General features: G+C 38.1%; 1 protein-coding gene across 7 annotated transcripts in view; it reads left to right on the top strand.

Moving 5' to 3' along the window:
- Window positions 1-20,882, top strand: part of ppfibp2b (PPFIA binding protein 2b) — a 65,026-nt gene that overhangs the window by 16,531 nt on the left and 27,613 nt on the right. For 5 of the 7 annotated variants that reach the window (XM_086073273.1, XM_086073272.1, XM_086073275.1 and 2 more), the window contains exons 4-6: window positions 13,420-13,503; window positions 14,678-14,791; window positions 18,180-18,326. In XM_086073273.1, the coding sequence (XP_085929399.1) occupies window positions 13,420-13,503; window positions 14,678-14,791; window positions 18,180-18,326 (345 nt within the window). Of the gene's footprint in view, window positions 1-8,680; window positions 9,008-13,419; window positions 13,504-14,677; window positions 14,792-18,179; window positions 18,327-20,882 lie in introns of those variants that run through there. The other 2 variants (XM_086073277.1, XM_086073278.1) reach the window with 1 other exon arrangement.

Here is a 20,882-nt window from a genome sequence, read left to right as displayed (position 1 = left end):
ACGTATTCATCTTAATCGATTCAATATAGTTTACTTTTGCATTGTGATGCATTTAAGAATCAAATAATTCTTCTACGCTTAATATGTATGAAGTGTGCAATGAGGAAAGTAAGTACTCGATCAAGTCTCTTGTGTTGAATTGTGCTTTTAATCCTAAAGACAAAAATTACTATTCTACAAAAGTTTCTATACAGTACAATACACCCTGATCATCTACAACTATGATATTGAATCAATTTTCACATCTGGGTTACAAGCTTATCTGGATGTCTCTTTGAATAAGAGTATTGTTCAGTTTCACATGGGAGAAGCCAACTTGGCTAGTGACGCATGACTTAGAGGTCTATGAGGATTGTAGTCAGCTGATGTTAACAAGTGAACCACCACAAGTTATTTTATACTCTAGATTAATCTGATCATTCAGCATTGCTTTACCTTTATTTGTATTGGTACTTTTTCATACATTTACTTGTTGTTGAATAAAGTGCAGTTGTGAGTCAAGGAACAGGCTATGTGAATTATCTAGTAATCAATCATTTAGTGTTTTCACAGTCCAAAGTCAGTCAGTTGCAGTCTGGTTAGACAGGGTCAGCTGGATGGTCTGTGGGAGGTGAGGAATTTTGCTGCTGTGCTACAGAAAGGCTATTTATTTTCAGCACAATGCGTGTTTTTGTTCCATATCAATCTCCTATATTTTTATTTCATAAATTAATCTTTGGGTCGAGGGGTTCGCAAATCATCAATTCTGGGTTCCAGGGTTCCGATCTGGGCTCCTTCCTTTCTGTGTGGAGTTTGTGTGGAGTTGGTATGTTCTCATTGTGCTTGCGTGGGTTTTCTTTGTGTATGCCAGCTGGGCACTCACTACTCTGGCATCCTCCCACAAAAACATGCATAACTACACTAAATTGTCCAAAGGTCATGAATGTTGGTGTGAATGCAAGGCTTGAAATAACTTTTTTTCTTTATAGCAGCAATTTTGCTAATCAATGGCTTCATTTGAGGAGCAATTTTTTTGCAGTTTTATCTCAGGGAACTGAAGCAATGGTTATATTGAATAAAAATACCTATTTATATTGGACACAATAGCCGATCAAAGGCAAAAGGCTTTCAAAACGCAGTGATTTGAATTTGACGTCATCGTAACGTAGGATCGTGACTTATCATTCAGGTAAATGCCTACTTTGTTGTTGCTGCATGCTCACTCAACTCAAGAAAAATGACTGATGGTGACAACGCACAGCATCTAAAACTTTGCATCAGCTGCCAGTCTCAGAGGAGTTTAGGAATAAACTGCTTAAGTTTGCTTTGGAGAACTCCTAAGCATCTTGTAACCAGGATTGTGTTGTGGTCGACCACCCACATTTCATGGAGGATGGTTTCCTGAACGTAAGCTTTCATGCACCACAAATACATTTCCAAGTTTTAAGAAACACCTACTCAATCACACACATATTGGTCAGTCCCCGTTTGGCAACTACGATGTCACGCCACATCACCATGTAGGTAGATTTAGTTTAAAAATCCATCCATTAAATAATATAATCTGTATAATATACATTGAGACCTACTGATTCCTTTGCGCTGCAAGATCGCTCGCCACCGCCACCAAGGAAGTGGAAAATGTTTCCTAAAGGAGGACTGGGCTGTCACCCTGCCGTGGCCTCCTCTGTTGGAAAATTCCACCTATGGCCCGCTAAATATCATTGGAGTCAACACAATGTAGAAACATTCTTGCCACAAGACACCCACATATTGGAAATTAACTCATCAGAGGAAAGATGATTTGCGTATCAGATTATTTTAAGGAGAATAAAGACTCAATCAGAGTAAAGCATATTTACATATTGAATATATATTTTTTAATATATATTAATGACAAAACAGACTGTTCAGAATCACAGTTTCTAGCTTTATTTTGGTTGCAAAATAACTAATTTCCAAACCAAGTTATCCTTTAAATAAAAGGATAAAACCAAAAATGGAATAATAAAATAATGGAATAATTATTACTTGAATGTTCTTGAATGTTCTTATTGTATGTTAATCACCACAATTTCCGCCTTCAACACGTTTTCATTTTGAAATTGTAAATACTGTGAAAAAGAGTGTGTAAAGACTCAAGAGGCCTTAAGAACTGGACTATTAACTACTTCCTGTCTTTATGCCCCTTTGCTCTAATTGCTGGTTTTCCTGCGTGGCCTCTCATATCAGACTGTTCTTTAAAAAAGAAATAATAAAAAGCTATATCCCTTTCCTCCTCTTATTCTTTTGAATTTGGGGTTTCATAAACTTTCATTTGTTTTGTTTTTTTCTGTTTTAGATACATAAAACTTAAAAGTAGATTTTTGCTCTAGTCTTGTGTTGTCCTGCAGAGGCTGCTGTTTTCTTCCTAGAAAGCAGTTTGACAGGATGTTTAAGATACTTACCGGTAAGTTAACAGAAAAGGAAAGGTGGATCTTGGATCCAGTTCAGCAGCTTTTTAAATCCTGCATTGTTTCAAACAGTAGTTGTCTCAAAGGGTGCACATTGCACACCCACCCCACTGGCACAAATGAGTATGAACTTATTGCACAATGTATCCCTGCAATATGCGTGGGATATGTACCAGGCCAGCCTGTAAAGCCTGTATAAATAAATAAATAAATAAATATATAATATATATATATATATAATGATAAATGAAACCAACCATATTTATTTAAGAAACGCTGATAAACCTTTGATATATCCTTTCCACTAAAATAGGGGTTAAAAAAAACAATAAAAAAGTAATAAAAAATTAAAATATTGAAAAAAAGCTCAATGAATTAGTGAATCCATGGGTGCCAAATGCCAAGTATGCTTTTAACCGCCCAAAATGTTGATAAACCTCCAATGTGCATTTTTCAGTAGGAAAAACAAACAAATATGGGTTAGCCCCCCCCCCCCCAAAAAAAAGCAAAAAAAAAAAAAGGTAAAATATTGGGGGGGAAAACCACACAAATAGATGAATCCAAGGGTGCCAAACAGCAATTACTCAGAGGTCCAATATACTGCATATTAATGTAATTGTAATAAAATATATTTTCGGAATTTTGATGTAAATTTTTAACATACAGATGGTATTCAGGGAATATATTTTGATGTATGGCATATTTAAAAATGCACTTAACCCGTATTTTTATTTTTTTTACAAGTAATGTTTCGCTTTAAAGTATTTTAATATTTAACTTAAAAGTTAAAAGCCTAAATTATTAGTTAAATAGTTCAATTGTAAACAGTTTTTGTATTCAATATCTTCGTAGCACTGCATAGAGCAAATAAGTAAATAAAAATTGTTTTGTACATTCGTATATGCATACATTATTATATTATATTATATTATATTATATTATATTATATTATTTTGTTCAACAGGATCTTAGATAGTGAGAAGATGCCTGAATGAAGGAGAAGTGTGCAGGTGCCCATTTTTAAGAACAAAGGAGACGTGCAGAGTTGTGGCAACTCCAGAGGAACAAAACTAATGAGCCACACAATGAAGCTATGGGAAATAGTTGAAGCTAGATTGAGGGCAGAGGTGAACATTTGTAAACAGCAGTATGGTTTTGTGCCAAAATTAGTACCACAGATGTAGTATTTGCTTTGAGAATGTTGATAGAGAAGTACAGAGAATGTCTGAAGGAGCTGCCTGTCTTTGTATGTCTTTGTAGATCTGGAGAAAGCTTACGACAGGTTGCCCAGAGAGGAACTATGGTTTTGTATGAGGAAGTCTGGAGTGGCAGAGAAGTATGTTCAAGTAGTGCAGGACATGTATGAGGACTGTAAGACAGTGGTGAGGTGTGCTGTAGGTGTGACGAAGTTCAAAGTGGAGGTGGGACTACATCAGGGATCAGCTCTGAGCCCCTTCTTGTTCGCTATGGTAATGGACAGGATGCTAGACGAGGTTAGACAGGAATCTCCATGGACTATGATGTTTGCAGATGACATTGTTATCTGTAGTGAGAGCAGGGAACAGGTGGAGGAGAAGCTAGAAGCGTGGAGGTCTGCCCTGGAAAGGAGGGGAATTAAGGTTAGTCGTAGCAAGACGAGTATCTGTGTGTGAATGGGGGGGGACCCAAGTGGAAGAGTGAGGTTATAGGGAGAAGAGACCAAGAAGGTGGAGGAGTTTAAGTATTTAGGGTCAACAGTCCAGAGCAATGGAGAGTGTGGAAAAGAAGTGATGAAGCGTGTGCAGACAGGCTGGAACGGGTGGAGAAAAGTGTCAGGTGTGATGTGTGATAGAAGAATTTCAGCTAAAATGAAAGGAAAGGTTTATAAAACTGTGGTGAGACCAGCGATGTTGTTTGGTCTGGAGACAGTGCCACTGAGGAAAAGACAGGAGGCAGAGCTGGAGGTGGCAGCGATGATGATGCTGAGGTTCTCTTTGGGAGTGACCAGGATGGATAGAATCAGGAATGAGTACATCAGAGGGACAGCACATGTTAGAGGCTTTGGAGATAAAGTCAGAGAGGCCAGACTGAGATGGTTTGGACATGTCCAGAGGAGAGATAAATAGAGGCAACTGATTCGCTGTGGCGACCCCTGAAAGGAAAATAAGTTTTTTCTTTTAACATTATTTTATTTAGTTATTTTTAATCTGAAGAGCCATTAAGTGAGCTAGCCAAAAGAGTTGGTACTCTCAAAGGAGCTAGAATGTCCATCCCTGTGCACTTGATGGCCCCATCCTAATCCTGCATTCCACCACAGCTCTGTTTATTTGGGATCACACCTTTCACAGGCTTCACACTGCCTTTATCCTGCCATCTGTTTCTTACTTTCCCTTGATCTATTTCAGTGATTCTCAAACTTTTTACAAGCAAGTACCATCCCAAAAAATATATATTTAGCTCTTCAAGTACCACTATAACGACAAACATTAAAATACAGTATGAGTCAGTTCATAAATCAAGACAAATTTTGTTTCCCAAAAAGTATATTTAAAAAATTACTAAGGATTTGTTCAACCTTTATAACATATTGTCCTAGCTCTTCTTATAAAACTTTGACTTAAAAATAATTGAATGGTACTTTTGTCATGGTTTGAGGGGTTCTGTGTCGCTTTTAGGAGGAGGGTCGCAGGAACCCTTCCACACAAGAAAAAATACCAATATGCTGACTGCTTTACGGCATTTGTCACTTCCCCCTTTCCTCATTCAGTATAAAGACGGAAGTCAATTTGAACGTATATGCGCGATTACTGCTGTCATGGTAGAAGCTGCAAAACATCAAAAGAAATTAAAAGTTTTGTCTTCAGAGACAAAAAAAAGAAAAAGGGAGGCTACCCGGATAAAAGGACAAGTCAATTGGACAAAAAGTTCAAAGATGACGTTATGCGCTGGTCCGCATGAGAAATCTGGTCCTTCTTTGTGCAAAAACACTCGGGCTTTTGTCCATATGGCGTCGCCATAATCAATAAAAACTGAACATTTCTTATTGTAAGCCAGTGATTCCTAACCAGTGTGCCATGACACAGTGGTGTTCCGTGAAAGATCATTGGTGTACTGTGGGAATTTTTATTTTATTTTTTAAGAGGGGGGAGTAAAAATAAACAACTGTAACAAAAATAAACATTGCAAAAACTTTTCCTAGTTTCATATCGTTTATGGACAGGATGCATCTTACTCTGAACAGCTCCAAAAACGCAGACTGGTTTTGACTGTCCAAGACGTGACTATGCGACGCAAGACCCAATACGCCAGACCAGAGACTGCTGTCAGTACCCAATCCACCCACCTGCCTAACTGGTTTCTTGCATGCGCCATCAGAAATACAGGGAGTGTCGCTTAATGGGGTATATGCCACGGAGGAGGTGGGATTTCTGACTTCCTGGTTTTCACACATCAGCTTTGTTTCCGTTTCCTGCTTGCGACGTGCATGCTGCATCCCAGTTCTTGCGCTTCCACCTTTGTGCCCCTCAGTTGCGCGTTTCCGTCGACGGGTGCGAGTGTGTCCGTCTCAATTGTCCGAAGCATTTCAGGGAGTTGAGATGGTTGGGGAGCGTGCGGTTGGGAGGCGCAGTGGTGGGGGTGCGAGTGTTTGAACGCGGCCATCAGTGGCCTGAAACTACGCTGATGTGTGGAACCTGGAAGTCGGAAGTCCGTGGCATCGACCCCATTGTACTAAAATGCCTAGATGGCTACGCTGCCCCATTGGCTTCTCGCATGCACAAACAAAAATAAAGTTTACGTTACTCAAACGCATAAGCCAGTTTCACTACCCTATCAGTTCTTTGCATGCGCAACTGGAAACAGTGAATTATTGCCTGGTAGTTTAAAAGAAAATAAGTCATACTACAAATGTGTACATTTTACGATCCTCACATCCTTAACGTGCATGCAAGGAACCAGTCCTGCATTTCGGAGCAAAAAATAAATAAAAATGGCATAATTATATGAAGTCAAACACTACACGTGCTGGGCGACGCCTCCATTCCTACGCCGTTGCTACCTGTCGGATGGGTCAGTTTGAACTGGGCTATATCTCAATTGGATACTGCTAAATACAGGGTGGACAGTTGGCCCTAAAAATCGGTTTTGAGGAGGAATCCGATTGGAATCAGATTTGCCTGCAGTCTGAACGCAGATCAACACGGATCTTGCTCTCCAGCTAAGGTGCCCACCAACGTTCATTTTACCTTGTCATCTTAATGCTAATGCTCCTTATCATCATAACGTTATCCCTGCAGAGGGTGTGGTCTCTGTTTATTGTAGTTACCATCAAATTTGTGGCTTTATTTATTACCAAGGTGACAAGTACTGTATACAGTATGTTAACTTGTTACGTCCCTATTGTTCCGGATATTTAAAAAATAAATGATTCGTCAGATCGCTCAAAAAAATGTGTAAATGGAAACAAAGTGCCAACTACAGATGCAGCGTTGTCTAGTGTTTGCACTATCCACAATCCTCTCATTTGGGGAAAACAGCCCCAATGCTGAGCGAGAATGTCGCCGCGCAATTGAAGCATATTACCGCGGTGTACGATTGTCTGAATGTGTGATATAATTCACATAAGTTCTGTCAGCTCCGAGGTGACTTTGTCATCAGTGCACAAGCCGTGAATGATCACACTTTGGCCTTAGCTAGTCATTTAAATGCCAAAGGCAAACATAATCAGATTATTTTGAGTCTTGTATGTGAAATTTTACATCTACTTAATCTGTCCACCTTTTCCACTTCATGCTGCTTCTAGCCTACCTAGTAGAACAGGATTAAAGATGGTAGTACTCTACAATTAGCCTGCACCCTGGAGGCTTCTGTCCATTGCATACTCCGTGGTGAAACACAAACACATTTAAACGCAGGAAGTGTACTTGCAGGAATTTGTGATGGTTGCTGCTTTGAATTGCTTAAAGCATCACAGGTTTCTCAGTCATAAAATGTAGTCCTGTGCAAAACTTGAGTTTCACCAATGTTAAAATGGCTGAATGTTATGTTATGGTAGTGTTATAATGGTAATATATTGATAATGTAATTTAACAGGGTACACACCTCTGGGAAATAAATAGTGCAATTCCATTTTCCTGTTTGTCCACCTGTTAGTTGAAAGACTACTTAGTGATTTGCAGAGGGTGGCGAAAGTACGTATGAATAGAACTATTAGAATTCTTATGATAATTCCTATTCATCACCCCTGCTCAAAGTTTGTTGAGTGAAGATTTTAATAGATTTTCTCATTGTCTGGCACAGTGTAGCTGCACTATTAAAAGATTCTGCACCCACCTAAAAAAAAAAATCAATGAATTGTAGAACTGTTTTTTGTTAATTACAAAACCTTGTATTTGTACCTGGGACACTGACTTTACATTCCTACACAGTACTTTCTAAATAATTCTAATTGTCTTCAGGGGTACTTTCCCATACTCTTGTGTAGCACCTTAATATACTTATTTTAAATGCATTGCACAGTGTCAAACAAATTCCTTTCATTGGCTACTGTAATCTAAAATTTAGATTTTAAAGCAAAATACTGTACCATCATCAAATATTGTATCAACTGTAATGCAACCGCTTAATTTCAAGTTTCGTTCAGAATGTTGACATGGATGTTCTGGGGGAAACATTTTCTCCATATGGTCTTTTTTGGGTGGATTTATGAATGCAGGTCTCCTCCCTTGTTGATGTCATGAGATGAGTCGATGAATGTTACTGTGAATGGTTTCATAAGACCCGCCCGCTCAGAATGGAAAACAAATGATGTTGTAATGCACAGACAAACTGTTAGGAGAAAAAAGAAAGGGAGTATGTAAAAAGTGAAACGTTTATCTCACTCTTACACTTGAATCAATGAGAATTGCATAATTAACATGTTTAGCAGATAGGTGTGTGTGTGTGTGTGTGTGTGTGTGTGTGTGTGTGTGTGTGTGTGTGTGTGTGTGTGTGTGTGTGTGTGTGTTTGTGTGTGAGAGACTTGACATTGAGCCAAGATGGACACAAACAGATGACAAAACAGGCAAACTCTTTTGACCACCCCCTCTTTCTGGGCTTGGCCATTTGGCCGTAAGACAGACAACTGCAGCAGGGGGAGAAGGGAGCTGAGGAAAATAAGCATGAAAGGAGAGCAAGCAAGCAAGCATTTGTTGATAAAAGGGTTAAAAACGAACACAAGGGGGGGGGGGGGCAGAATATACAAAAGAGACAAAAAGAGGTCAATTGTACTAAAGCAGATAAGGAAAGCGAGCAACAGTAGGAAGGGGCAAAACACTGGGAGGGAGTTTTCTCCTCAAACAGCAGAGATCGTAAGAAAACAAAAATCCAGCTGTGAACATCATGTATTTTCAGACTTGACAGTACTTTCTGCAAACTCAAGACTAGCTTGGTGTAGGCTGGGTCTAAATACACAAAGAGGGAGGGAAGAGAGGGACACACACAGCCTCACATTCTGAGCGGTTGAGATAAAATCCTAGAGGAAATAGAGAAGGCAGAAATGGGCTGGGAGTATGGAGACTCCCATTGATGTCTACAAGCACTTCTCGTGGCTCAAAAAGGTACGTGTCTAAGATGAAGTTTGTCATTTCAGTGCATTTCTGCTCTTTATTTCTTAATAATAATAATAATAATAACTTTTGCCAGACAACAGAAGAGAACAATTGTGTTGTGGTGAAAAATGTTTCTTTGGCAGGAGATGATTAACTTTCTAGCTTGGAGGCATGTGACTATTTTCAGTCAATTGGCTTCTTTTTTTCCTGTAATTACCTTTTGCTTAGCTGAGTTGTCAGGGCATTTGCAGGGAGGCATAACCAGGGCCATGCTATCAGGTGAGGCAAATTATCCATCAGCTGATTCCAGTTGACAAAGCAGCGCCTGATACTACAGGATTCAATCACTGAGAGATATACACAAATCTGTCATTTTTTACAGTACTAGCACAACATTGTCTGAAGACTAACTTTTGAGCTTTATTATTGATGTTCGACACATTTCATGTCAGATTGTTTTTGTCATTTTTAATTCATTTATTCAAAGCATTTTAGCAAGTATTAGGTGACCCTTTGAAATGATGCAGTGGTAAATAGACCAATAATGATGGTAATTGATGTTAAATGTTCTGTACCTGAAGCAGGAAAGCAAGAAGTTAAACAAACCTCAGGGATATGACTGAGGATCTTGCTATGATTTCAAATAATTCATTTAGTAGGAAATATGTAGATGATGGATGATGTCATGCAAAAGTTAATGGAAATGGTTGTTAGAGACTTTAAGGTATGATTTTTGTTAAATCTGATCTTTTGATATAGTTGTTCACATACCAAAAAAAAAAAGTGACTTTTGTGAATGTGAACATAATGAGTCTGCGAAGTGACACGCATGCGCATAAAACGCATCCCGTGGGACCGTGTGTTTAGTGAAGTAAACATTACCCCTCATGTAGGTCTCAGTTGTGTGGCATTTGTGGCAAGTTCAAGAATTTGTGCTTGAACAGACTGCTCTACCCATATATTTATCAGTTGTAAAGCATTTGCGCCACTTGTGAAGTTTTTCAGTCTACTTCCCAACAGCATTTTAGGTACATTTAATCAAAGCAGTGAACCATCCATCCATTTTCTTAACCGCTTGTCCTCACAAGGGTTGCAGGAGCCTATCACAGCTGGCTTCTGGCAGGCGGGGTACACCCTGAACTGGTTGCCAGCCAATCGTAGCAGTGAACCCCAATGGTTAATACATGATTTAGAGACTTAATCATTATCACTTTACATATCTATATGTAAAATATTTGACTTCTAAGATAGTCTGTTCCTAAACCGAATCAAAATTTATTGTTGACTCACTGGAACTGTAGGCTTATGTGCAGACATTAAATTCATTTGAATTTAATGGGGGCAAGTATTTTCTTAAAATTAGACTTTTGAATGCACTGTTTTTTTTGGTGCAATATAAATGTGAAACTCATAGTGACAAAATAATGAGACGTGAGGATCATCAATTTGGTGGTATTGTTTTTGTAAAGTGGAAGTGTTGCTGAAGTAATGGTATTTCACTGTACACTGTATGTGTGATAAACAGTCATTGTGTTAACCATGTAGCTGGGGTCCTGCATGTTGTATTTTTCAGCATTCTTCAGCACTAGTGTCATACATTGTTCCACCCACTATAAAAAGCATGTGTTGCATGTACATTGCACAGTTTTTTGAAAGACAAAGCAACAATGTTTCAGCATTTAAAACTCACTGCACATCCTATGTAGACTTTTTTTGACATGAGATTTACATTTTAGATTTCCATGGTTCATTCTATACATAAGCCCTTTCTTTAAAAATAAAAAAAGGGGGTTCTTTGATTTTTAACTGAGGTTGTAGTAATTTGTTTGAAAGTTGACACTTTGGCAGTTGTCACACATGCCAACAGGTGACAGAGAAATGGTCTGTTTTCTTCTACCGGCCCTTTCAAGTACTGCCGACATTTTTCTTCAGTCTCCAGAGAGTGTGTGATTGCAGCACACTTCATTTATTTCTAAGCATGCAAAGCTCAAATGTATGTCGAATTTTCAAACAACAATATTATAACTTCATGTTATGCCAAAATTCCTATTGAAGTAGATTGTATTCTTGAGATAGTGATGACAAATACAAATTGGGTAGTCCTCACCCTGTCTTTCACCCACACGACACTTGCCATCCTGTTTATTTACAGTCTAAATAACTTAAATACCTCAATATTGTCACTAAAACGTGGCTCCATCTGAGTTCATTCTTGGGCGTCCCTGGCCATAGCGGCAGATACTCATAAAATGACTTCTGCAGTTTTGGGTGAAGGTTATCTGATTGATGATACATTATTTACTTAAATATATACATTAGGATCTTCCCAATAAAAATTCCAGTCCCTAACATTCCAGCCAACCTTCCAGTTCAATATGTTGTGGTTAAGACAATTTTATTTCTAACATACTTCTAGGTAATATCTTGACCCTTAAAAAAAAAAGGACAAAATTTACAGCCTTCCATCATTTGCAATAATTTTATTTTTGGCCTGGTTCTTTGCTTCCTAATGAAAACTCAATTCCACCCATAGTATTTATGTAGTTAGGTGTAAGAAATTGGAGAATTAGAGCATTTGGCTTTACTCGTTTGGCTAAATAAGACATTGTATAGTAAGACTTTATTGATCCCACTTTGCTTAAGAGGAGTGTGAGTCTGCTACTAGAATATAGGTGTCCTTCCGGTTTTATTTTTTTTTTATTCCCCCTTCCCCCAACAAATCGATCCGGGATGGGCATTCTTTGGGACAAAGCAAGTACTGTGACAAAATAGTTAATAGACTCGCTGAAAGCCCTTTGGTAGAAGATTGAAAACATAGTTTCCACCAAGAAAAACATTTGAAAGTTGTTGATCCTCTTTTAATTTAAACGCTTTGACTTGTTCTGCTAAAACTACATTCCTGCTATTTACTTAGTTCAATTGTCGTTTGGCACATTTAAACCACGCCTGTAGCTTCGACCTCAACCATATATCCTCAACGGACGGCGGACGCTTATTGGTCTGGTAGTTTTTTAGACTAGCCAAAAGTATATTGGCTTGAAGCTTGGCACGGCAGATTTTTGAGATAACATGCCCTCAACATGTTCCGATATTCATCAAATTGGATTGCTAAAATATGTTTCATAAGTTTCATAATGTACAACAACAATGCCTGTGTCGTCGTGTTGTGATGCTATTTCTGAATGAATGGGACCTCATGATGTTTCATAACTCAGTACCTTGTGCTTTGTGAAATACTTTATTTCTGTGATTAGCCCTTTCAGAACGTTATCAGAAGCATCTTAGACTCTAGACACATTGGGGCCTTTGACTTAAAAAAAAAGAAAAAGAAAAAAATCAAGCACCTTGTGACTTGGATGCATCCAAATTGCCCTTGTGATGGCACAATCTTAAAATACGGAACATTAAAACAAGGCAGACTATGACCAATGCCTAGATCTGTATATTTATATTTATTCCCAGTGGCACGTTTTTCCACTCGCCTGAAGCCAAATCTTTGTAGATTGAGAGCTACTGCTGCCACAATCCTGGCCTCTCATCTTTTGTCATTTTTCTTAATTAACTCCATGTTCTTAAATCCCACATTTTGCTAGCCCAAATTATAATTGAAAAAAATAAGCCCATCACTGCCTATTAATATAGGCAGTGATGGGCTTATTTTTTTTATTATAATTTTTTTAGCAATTTGATCAAAAGTGTAGAATGTGTTAATCAAAATGGCTGCATTACTTGGCTGCAGAGGCACTGTTGATTCAGTCTCCCAAGTTTATTATATCTAAAGAACAACAAGATATCAGATATGGTAAACTGATTTACATCCATGGAGATCTGTTCTATGGGACAACTGCAATATTCGGCTAAATATGACATAGGCATTGAAATGGGCGTTAGGAACATTGCAAGGTTTTTCCATTTTGCTAAAATAATAACTGAGCAACATTTTATTTTTCCCTCAATTAGGTCAAATGCCCCAATTATTGTCAAAATAATTTATTTCTTGATGTAATAAGAAATGTCATTTTCAAGTCTTTCTTGCTACATATATATCTGTACACATCCACTATCCACAAATATTCACATCAGTGGCATAGTTTTTGTGTAATCTGCTGTCTAGCAAGCAAACACGGTGAACCCAATACCTCCTACCTTTGCAATTTAGCAATTGGTGACCATAATAATAGTGGGATAGTTAAATGATTGTTTTCTCCCCTAGAATTCGATATGTATGCAAGTCATCCACTGTTTTTGTGTTTCACTTTAGACTATGCTCAGACCCGCGTTTACCAATTAGGTCGGCAAATACATACAATGAAGATATAATAAATTGTTTAATTGAAATTTTCAATATTTCAACGGAGACAATTGCACAATCCTCCACCTCAACTGACATGATATGTATATTTCTGCTCTGCGTTGTCCAGGTGAACTTATGTCCTGCCAACAATGAAACCTACCAAGAGAGACTGCTTCGTCTAGAGTGTGACAAGGAGTCCTTGGTTTTACAGGTAAACAATTTGTGTGTGCGTATGCGCGTGTATTTATGTAAATTTCGCCCTAATTGTATGTGACCCAAAGAATACTTCACAGTTCACTCGTGTTTGTGTTGATGTAATCATTTAAGCGTAAATAGGATTAGTCTGGAAGGGTTGGTGCCGCACTTGATAAGCATCTCAGTTCCTGGTTGTGAAGATAAACCATGTGCTTCCAAATAAAACATGCCTGAACAGCTTTGACCCATTCAAGCATATACTTGCATTTGCTGGCAACGGTTGCTGTAACAGCAGAAGATGATAGTCAGCAGACTCATCTTAGTTCACCTTAACACCTACTTCATGCAGCACTGATAATTACAATGTTCACCTTTAAATTAAAGTGTCTTCACTTACTCCTCATGGTCATTAATCCTATGTGTGAGTGAGTTTGTTTTGCTCTCCTTGTGGATGAATCATCTTGGTGTATTTATGTGCACTAAGCAAGAACTGAAACTAAAAAAATGGAATTGCAACTGTTTTGATGTGGCTACGGTTGCTTATACCCAAGGTGACCAGGGCTTGTTTTTCCATACAGAAGATTGTCGACACTTTTGGCCCTTTCAATGTACTCTGTATCTGTAGCCTGGAGAGAAACCTTAATTTGTGTGTTGTTTCTTTCCCTTTTCTTCATCATATGCTGCTTGAATAATTGTGTATTCCTAACATTGACAACTAGTCGTAGGAAAAAAAGCAAGATTTCATATGTACTGGACATACACTTGTTGTGTACTCAACTATGTTCATGAATTCACTTTAAAAATAGCACAATAAGTTTAAAAATGTCTGCCAGGGTGAATTTGATGCGAGTTGAAGTGACAGTGAATCGGCTACTGTCAGAGGAATTCCAAATGCTTTTGTAGGAAAGAGTGTGTGTCTGTCTGTTTACATGTCTGTACTTTGTAGGCTTGGCAGGAGGTGAGTGTCATGTCAAGGGGATTATTGTAAATGTCTGGCCCAGATTCCTGGGTGACAGATTTGCTGAGTAATTGAATGATGTTGTTAAGATAAGGAATGTCATGTGCATAATGTTTGCTTATTTGTTGACGAAACGAGGGTATGTTGTTATGCTAGCAGCTAAAACATTGTATTAAGATGTTGTCTCTCTGTTTATAATGCTGTGTGTATGTATGAATGTGTCAATCATTAGGTAAGTGTACTGACTGACCAGGTGGAGGCCCAAGGGGAGAAGATCAGAGATCTAGAAAGCTCCCTTGAGGAAAACAGACGGAAACTAGCCTCCACTGAGGAGATGCTGCAACAGGTAACACTCACACTGGAAATCTGCCACATCCCAAAACTTTTTTCCTGAGAGTAAAAAACTATTAATGTCTATATTAACACCCGCACAATAAGTTCCAATAAAATTTTAATAAATAATTGAGTAATGATTTAGCCATAATAAATATAGCCAGAACATAAGGCCAAATTATTGGCAGTTTCAATATAATAAAAACGTTTAAGATTGTAGATTAATTGTTATATTGCATCTTTCCACTGGTGCTAATTTTCTTTTTGACCTCAGTATTGAGGCAAACTTTTGAGCACAGCCAGCTTAGGCTCAACAATACCACAACTGAGTGTACCAGTGAATCTGTTCTCTGTTCAAACTTCTCAACAGACCCTTTGTCTTCTGCATTGTCAGCAGTAAAAGCAAAACCCAACAGCTGCATAAATATCTAACTGAGGCATGTTTATCTGTATTTAACAAGTTTTTTATAACCCACATAATTAAAAGTAAAAAGATTGATAACGCTCCGCCAGTTTTTTTTTCATGAAACAAATCTATTAAATTCAAATGAAAGGAAAATGTTTTTCTTTTTTTTAAGAATCAATTCATTCAAAACACAGCATACAGTTTTATTTGAGAAATCATTGTTTTTAACAACTTTTACTGTACCTTTAAGTGACATTCCACAATATTATAACTACATTCACCATATACTATACATACATAATATATGATGCAAGATATGTAAAAATAAAGAAGAAGAAAAGATAATGTTGTTCAGTTTTCAGTTCCATTCCAACTGCTCTGCATTATAATGATTATAATTCTAATCACTCATTCATTATCTGAACTGCTTATTCTCAATTAATTATTATTGCTATTAGTTCTTTTGCCTGTGGTCTAGTATTTGTTAGACTATGTTTTGCATTGCTGAATCTGACATATTTTTGTAAAGATGTTATGCTAATTTAGAGCTGCTAGTGCAGGGTGCAACAACCACACATAATTAAAAACCCTTCATGAATCCAACATGGAATTTTCCTAAACACGGTAAAAAAAATATTAAATACTACGATTTGTGACGAAAATCTCTACTTACTGCTTTAAACAATTTGAAAGTGGTATTAAGCCAAAGGAGATTTCAAAGCCCACAATTCAAACTAACAATTCAAACTAACAATTCAAACTAACACTATAGGCTAGCTCCACCTGCCTCTACCAGAGATCCTTTAAACAATCCTCACGAGTTATTTGTTAGTTCAAATTTAGAGGTTTTATTGGGTTTAGCTGTAATGATCCACAGCTGTTGTCCTGCTTAATGGTCATATCCGTGCCGTTTGTGTGTTTGTCTCATTTGACAGATAAAGTGGTGGTAGAATACTGACTGTAACTAATGTCAGGTATTTTCAAAGTAAGATGAAGAAAAAGAATAATGATCTTATTTTTTGTGTTGTGCTTTCTTAGATCTATAAATGTTGGTGAGCAGACAATTTGTTGCATGGGATAGCCAACTTATGGCAGCCGGCTTGTGGGCTATGGCCACAGATTTGTGATAAATTGTGTCTTAAGACTGCTGCTTATCCTGCTTTAAGTGAGACTGGTGTTGGATTGCAAACTAACAGCCAGCTGTCATTACTACGTAAATACTGTGCGTATGTGTGTGCACATTTGCGTGTGGCTCGTGCTCTGGGATAATTTGGGGGTTTTAGCTGTCTGTCTGTGTGTGGCTGTGGTGCTGACATTATTTATTTGCCATGTGCTGTCCATTTGGACCATTAGCCCACTGTGATAAAATACAGCTGATGTGTTTCATGTAGACATCCACATTAATTTGTAATCTGTTCAGTTAAAGAGCCTGAGGAATGTAAAACTATTGAATTTGGAAATCACTCATAACGTCACCCATAACACTTGCTTTGCACAAAATCACACTTTGAGTAAGTTCTCTTTACATTTTAAGAGATCCAACAGATGTCTGTGAATAAACGTTTCCATTAGGCAAGTCATGAGTGAGATGGATTGGTAACTTGTAACGCCCTTGTATGTGGCCAAGGTTGACACGGTCACTGAACCTCTTCAAGAGCCTAGCAGTAACAAAATGCAAAATGCATGTTCATTCAAGAGCGGTTATCGGCCACCACTCATGCCCTGTCACTCTTGCTGTAACTGTCACTTATTGTAAATGTCCCTTCTGCTCTTTCATTGGAAATGTTCCTTTGCTCCTTTTTAGTCTGTCAGTTTTGAAGTAAACAAAGAGGAGCAACTATTTACAATCAGTGCTTGTTGCCTCCAAATGTCAACTCTTGTATTGGTCATGTGTTCATGATGTACCCTGCCTGTATCTTCTGGGTTAAGGGTAATGATTGTACCTCTACACTGGATAAGTTGATAGATATCTTGACTTGATAATCCAAAATGTGGTGTAGTGAGGAAGAGGGGGAGCTTTGTTCCATACAAAAATTCCCTCTTCTCCCTTGGGGCCAATAGTATTTCTGATTTTGATTGTGGGAAAGCCCCTGGCAGTCAAAGCATGTCTTCTCCTTTAATGCAAATTGTAAATAAGGATTTAAGATTCTTGGAGACCTGCTGCAAGTATCTAAAAACGAGAAACAAAAATTACAAGCAAATATCAATCCTGGGAATACTTGTTTTATTATTCTAACTACATAAACTCATGCTAAAATGCATTCCTGCGCTGGATCCGTCAAATTTGTGCAAACTCCATGGTTCCTTCTGTAGAGATATCTGTTTACATAAGTGTCCAAGGTTCCATGATGGGTGGCAATGGGTAGAATTTTTTTGTCTTTGGTAGACCCGGTCAGGGACTGAACCCTCAACCTCCCAGTCTCAGGGCGGACACTCTACCACTAGGTCACTGAGCTGTATAACTTTGTATAACTACTAAGATAATAATGGCCTGAATTTTTCATTCACGTCTAAAATATTTTCTTCTCCACCAGCTGGAGCAAGAGATTCGTTATCAGAGGCTTAAAAAAATCCTTGGCCATTTAAATTAGATTTCAAAAAGAGGAATTGTGATTAGTTTGGAAGAGGAAATGAAAGCAACACTCGTGTTAAGCAACTATGTAGAGAAGACATATGCTTTTTTTTGTGTCCGCCATCAATTTTTGTTTTTACACACATTAGTTTTTTTCTCTGCCATACCACAGAGGCATTGGGTTTTATTAATAGAGCCCTTGACTTGCCTGTGTGTGAGTGTGTGTATATTTAGCTTCATAGGGTCTGGGTCCCCAGTCAAGCCTGATCTGTCAGTGTGGGAAGAACACTGAACTTGGGACTCTTCGTTCTGGTGTATTGTGTTTAGACATTTACTACAGTATTTGTGTTTTTATAGCTTGTTGTTTTCTAGTTTTTTTTTTTTATACTCATCTTATTCATTCTATGTATGTGTTTTTCTCAGGAGCTGGTGAGCAGAACATCTCTGGAAACTCAGAAGTTAGATCTGATGGATGAGGTCTCATACCTGAAACTGAAACTGGTTAGCCTTGAGGAAACGCACAGCACACATCCACAAGATCCCATGGACACCAACCAGAACAAAGCAGAGGTAGGGAAAGTCTTAATAATATATACTGTCTGTTTGTATACAAATTTGCTTGTAATATTCCTGTTTTTTTATACCTCTGAGTGAATGGGAATCCTGCAGTGCTTGTTTTTATTCTGCTGTGGACTAAAACTTTCTGCAGCTTACCAGAAGTCTTAATGGGGACCATATGGCTATGATATATTATAATGCTTGGCACAAATTCCACTTAACACACATTTGCTTGATGTCAACTGTTGTATGGTAAAAATGATACTTAAACCCCATCCTGAACAGTTTCCCTATTGAAATGTCTTTAACCTTTTTATTTCTGAAATGCACTTCCTGGCAACCAAAGAAAGTCAAATTTTACTAATCTGAAAAATATTTTCACACGTCATTTGCACAATGTTCTTCTATAGTCATGGTTGACGAGATCCTCCTTTCACCTGATGAATGGTTGTCCCAAGCACTCATTTATAGGAAGCCAAATGTGTCAGCCAAATTCTGAACAGACAAGCAATGAGCAGATGGCCCCCACTCTGCCATACTCCCCATTCATAGACCCTGTCTTCATAGTCAAAGGTAACAATAAAAGGTCTGTCGACACATGCTTTAGTGATGACACTCAACCAGCGCCAACAGTTTTACAGCAATATTCTTCAGCGGCGTTCAGCCCTATTCACCAATACAAGCTTCTTTTTTTTAACTCATGATTGTTCATAAGTAATTAAAGGCTAAAGGTTTACGTTAACACAAAGGTAGCAAAAGTTGAAACATTTTTAAAATTTTATGAACATATTTTTTCTTTTTGTTCCTAACATGCATGGCCACCTCTTTCCCGTGGGCAAATGTTAGCAGAACTGATGCTGCATAGTACAAAAACAAGCAATGAAATAGCATAGAGGAAGAGGATAGCGTGATTGCGCCGGCTAGCATTAGCAGTACTTGACTGTCATTAGCACTATTGTACACAGCTACTCCTCATTAAAGAGACAGTGTGTAGAATATTTTTATTTTTCAATGTTCATTCATTTTAAAAACCCACTATTTTTTTTCAACGAATGCTAACATGTTTGCCAGCATCTTTCTGCTACAGACACTATAAGGAGAAGAACTTGGCAAACATAATAATTGATGGGAGGCATGTAAAGTTTGGTCTCTCTGTGCTTAAAAAATGCACGCCTTCGAACTTAGGCTGTTGCATTCTATTAGTTCACCACCAGATTGCACTAAATTCTACACACTGTCGCTTTAATAAATGAAAGAAAAATATATGTGTGTGCCTATGAACCAATGGGACACATGAACTGAACTGAAACAGTCGACCCAAACCATTTTTCTAATCCGTTCCACACCTAATGTGTACGTGAGCTTGTGAGTGCCGACTCCCACAGCGGCAAGCAAGGTGACAGGATAGGGAAGAAGCAGCGCGAATGATTGATTATTGATGATGTATGTGAAGAAACACGCATGTATCGAGTCTAACAAAGAACCATTGTGTTCATTTTATTCATCGAACATTTACCTGCTACGTCATTTCAGAGGCTCGGCGCCTAAAGTCACATGTAGATGTATTTCAAGCCACTCTTGTTGGTTCAGTTTTGTTGATATCGGATCCAGAATGTGACGTCATTTTTCCCAATATTGGTATGATAATGATGTGCCCCACATCCCTAGTTATAACCTTTTATTATTATTTGTCAAATTGATGTCAAGATTACACCAAACATTACACTTTTATTAATTGATGATACAATGTTAAAATAATTGTTGTCGGGACTTTCGACTCGCATCATTAGTTTGGCACAGCTTTTACACTGGATGCTCTTCCTGATGCAAGCCACCCAATTTTTTTCATCAGTGGAAAAGCAGCGACTGGGTATTGGGTCACTAGCCAAGAGTCAAACACCGTTGGCTTGAAAGGCATGTACCACTCCACTCTGGTGCAAAAATGTTAAAATAACAATCATTTTAAAATACTTAACTTAAGTGGTACAGAGAATAGATGGACAATGCCGGTAATTTGTTGTGGGTTTATGTCCCCTCATTTGTTTCTCTGCTTTTGATGCATCGTGATTGTGCCAACTTATTTTGTGTTGTAACACACAAACACTAACATGTGCCTTAACCAATACTGTTTAGCTGTTTCGCTTGTCTTGTGTGGAGTTTACACATCGTGACACCCAGCTGCTCTTCCAATCTTCCACAAAGCCTCACTTGTAGTGTGAACGTTTGTGAATGTTAAGGCATCACATGGCATTCACAGCCATCGCCAGAAGATATGTTGGCCAGCAAATGTCAAATTTGCTCTGCCAGCTACACTGGTCACCAAATAATCAAGTGGTGAATGATGTGGAGGTTGTGCAGTATTATTAAACATAACTTGAGTGTACTTATAAATATCTATGGCAAAAGTGGGACTTTGATTGCAACCAAAATGCAACTAGCAGTATATACTTTTACTGTGCCTTTAGTCTTTTTGCACAAACTCATTTTCCAGGTCCTGCCCTTAACATTTGGCACTCAGTCTCGCATGTAAAAAAAAAATAAAAAATCACTGCTTTGGAAAAATACTAA

Source organism: Leptonotus elevatus, chromosome 4 (genome assembly GCF_054856555.1).
Source record: "Leptonotus elevatus isolate MCC_2025b chromosome 4, RoL_Lele_1.0, whole genome shotgun sequence".
Lineage (NCBI taxonomy): Eukaryota > Metazoa > Chordata > Actinopteri > Syngnathiformes > Syngnathidae > Leptonotus > Leptonotus elevatus.
The sequence above is the reverse complement of the archived record's forward strand: the minus strand, read 5'-3'. Positions and strand labels throughout refer to the sequence as shown.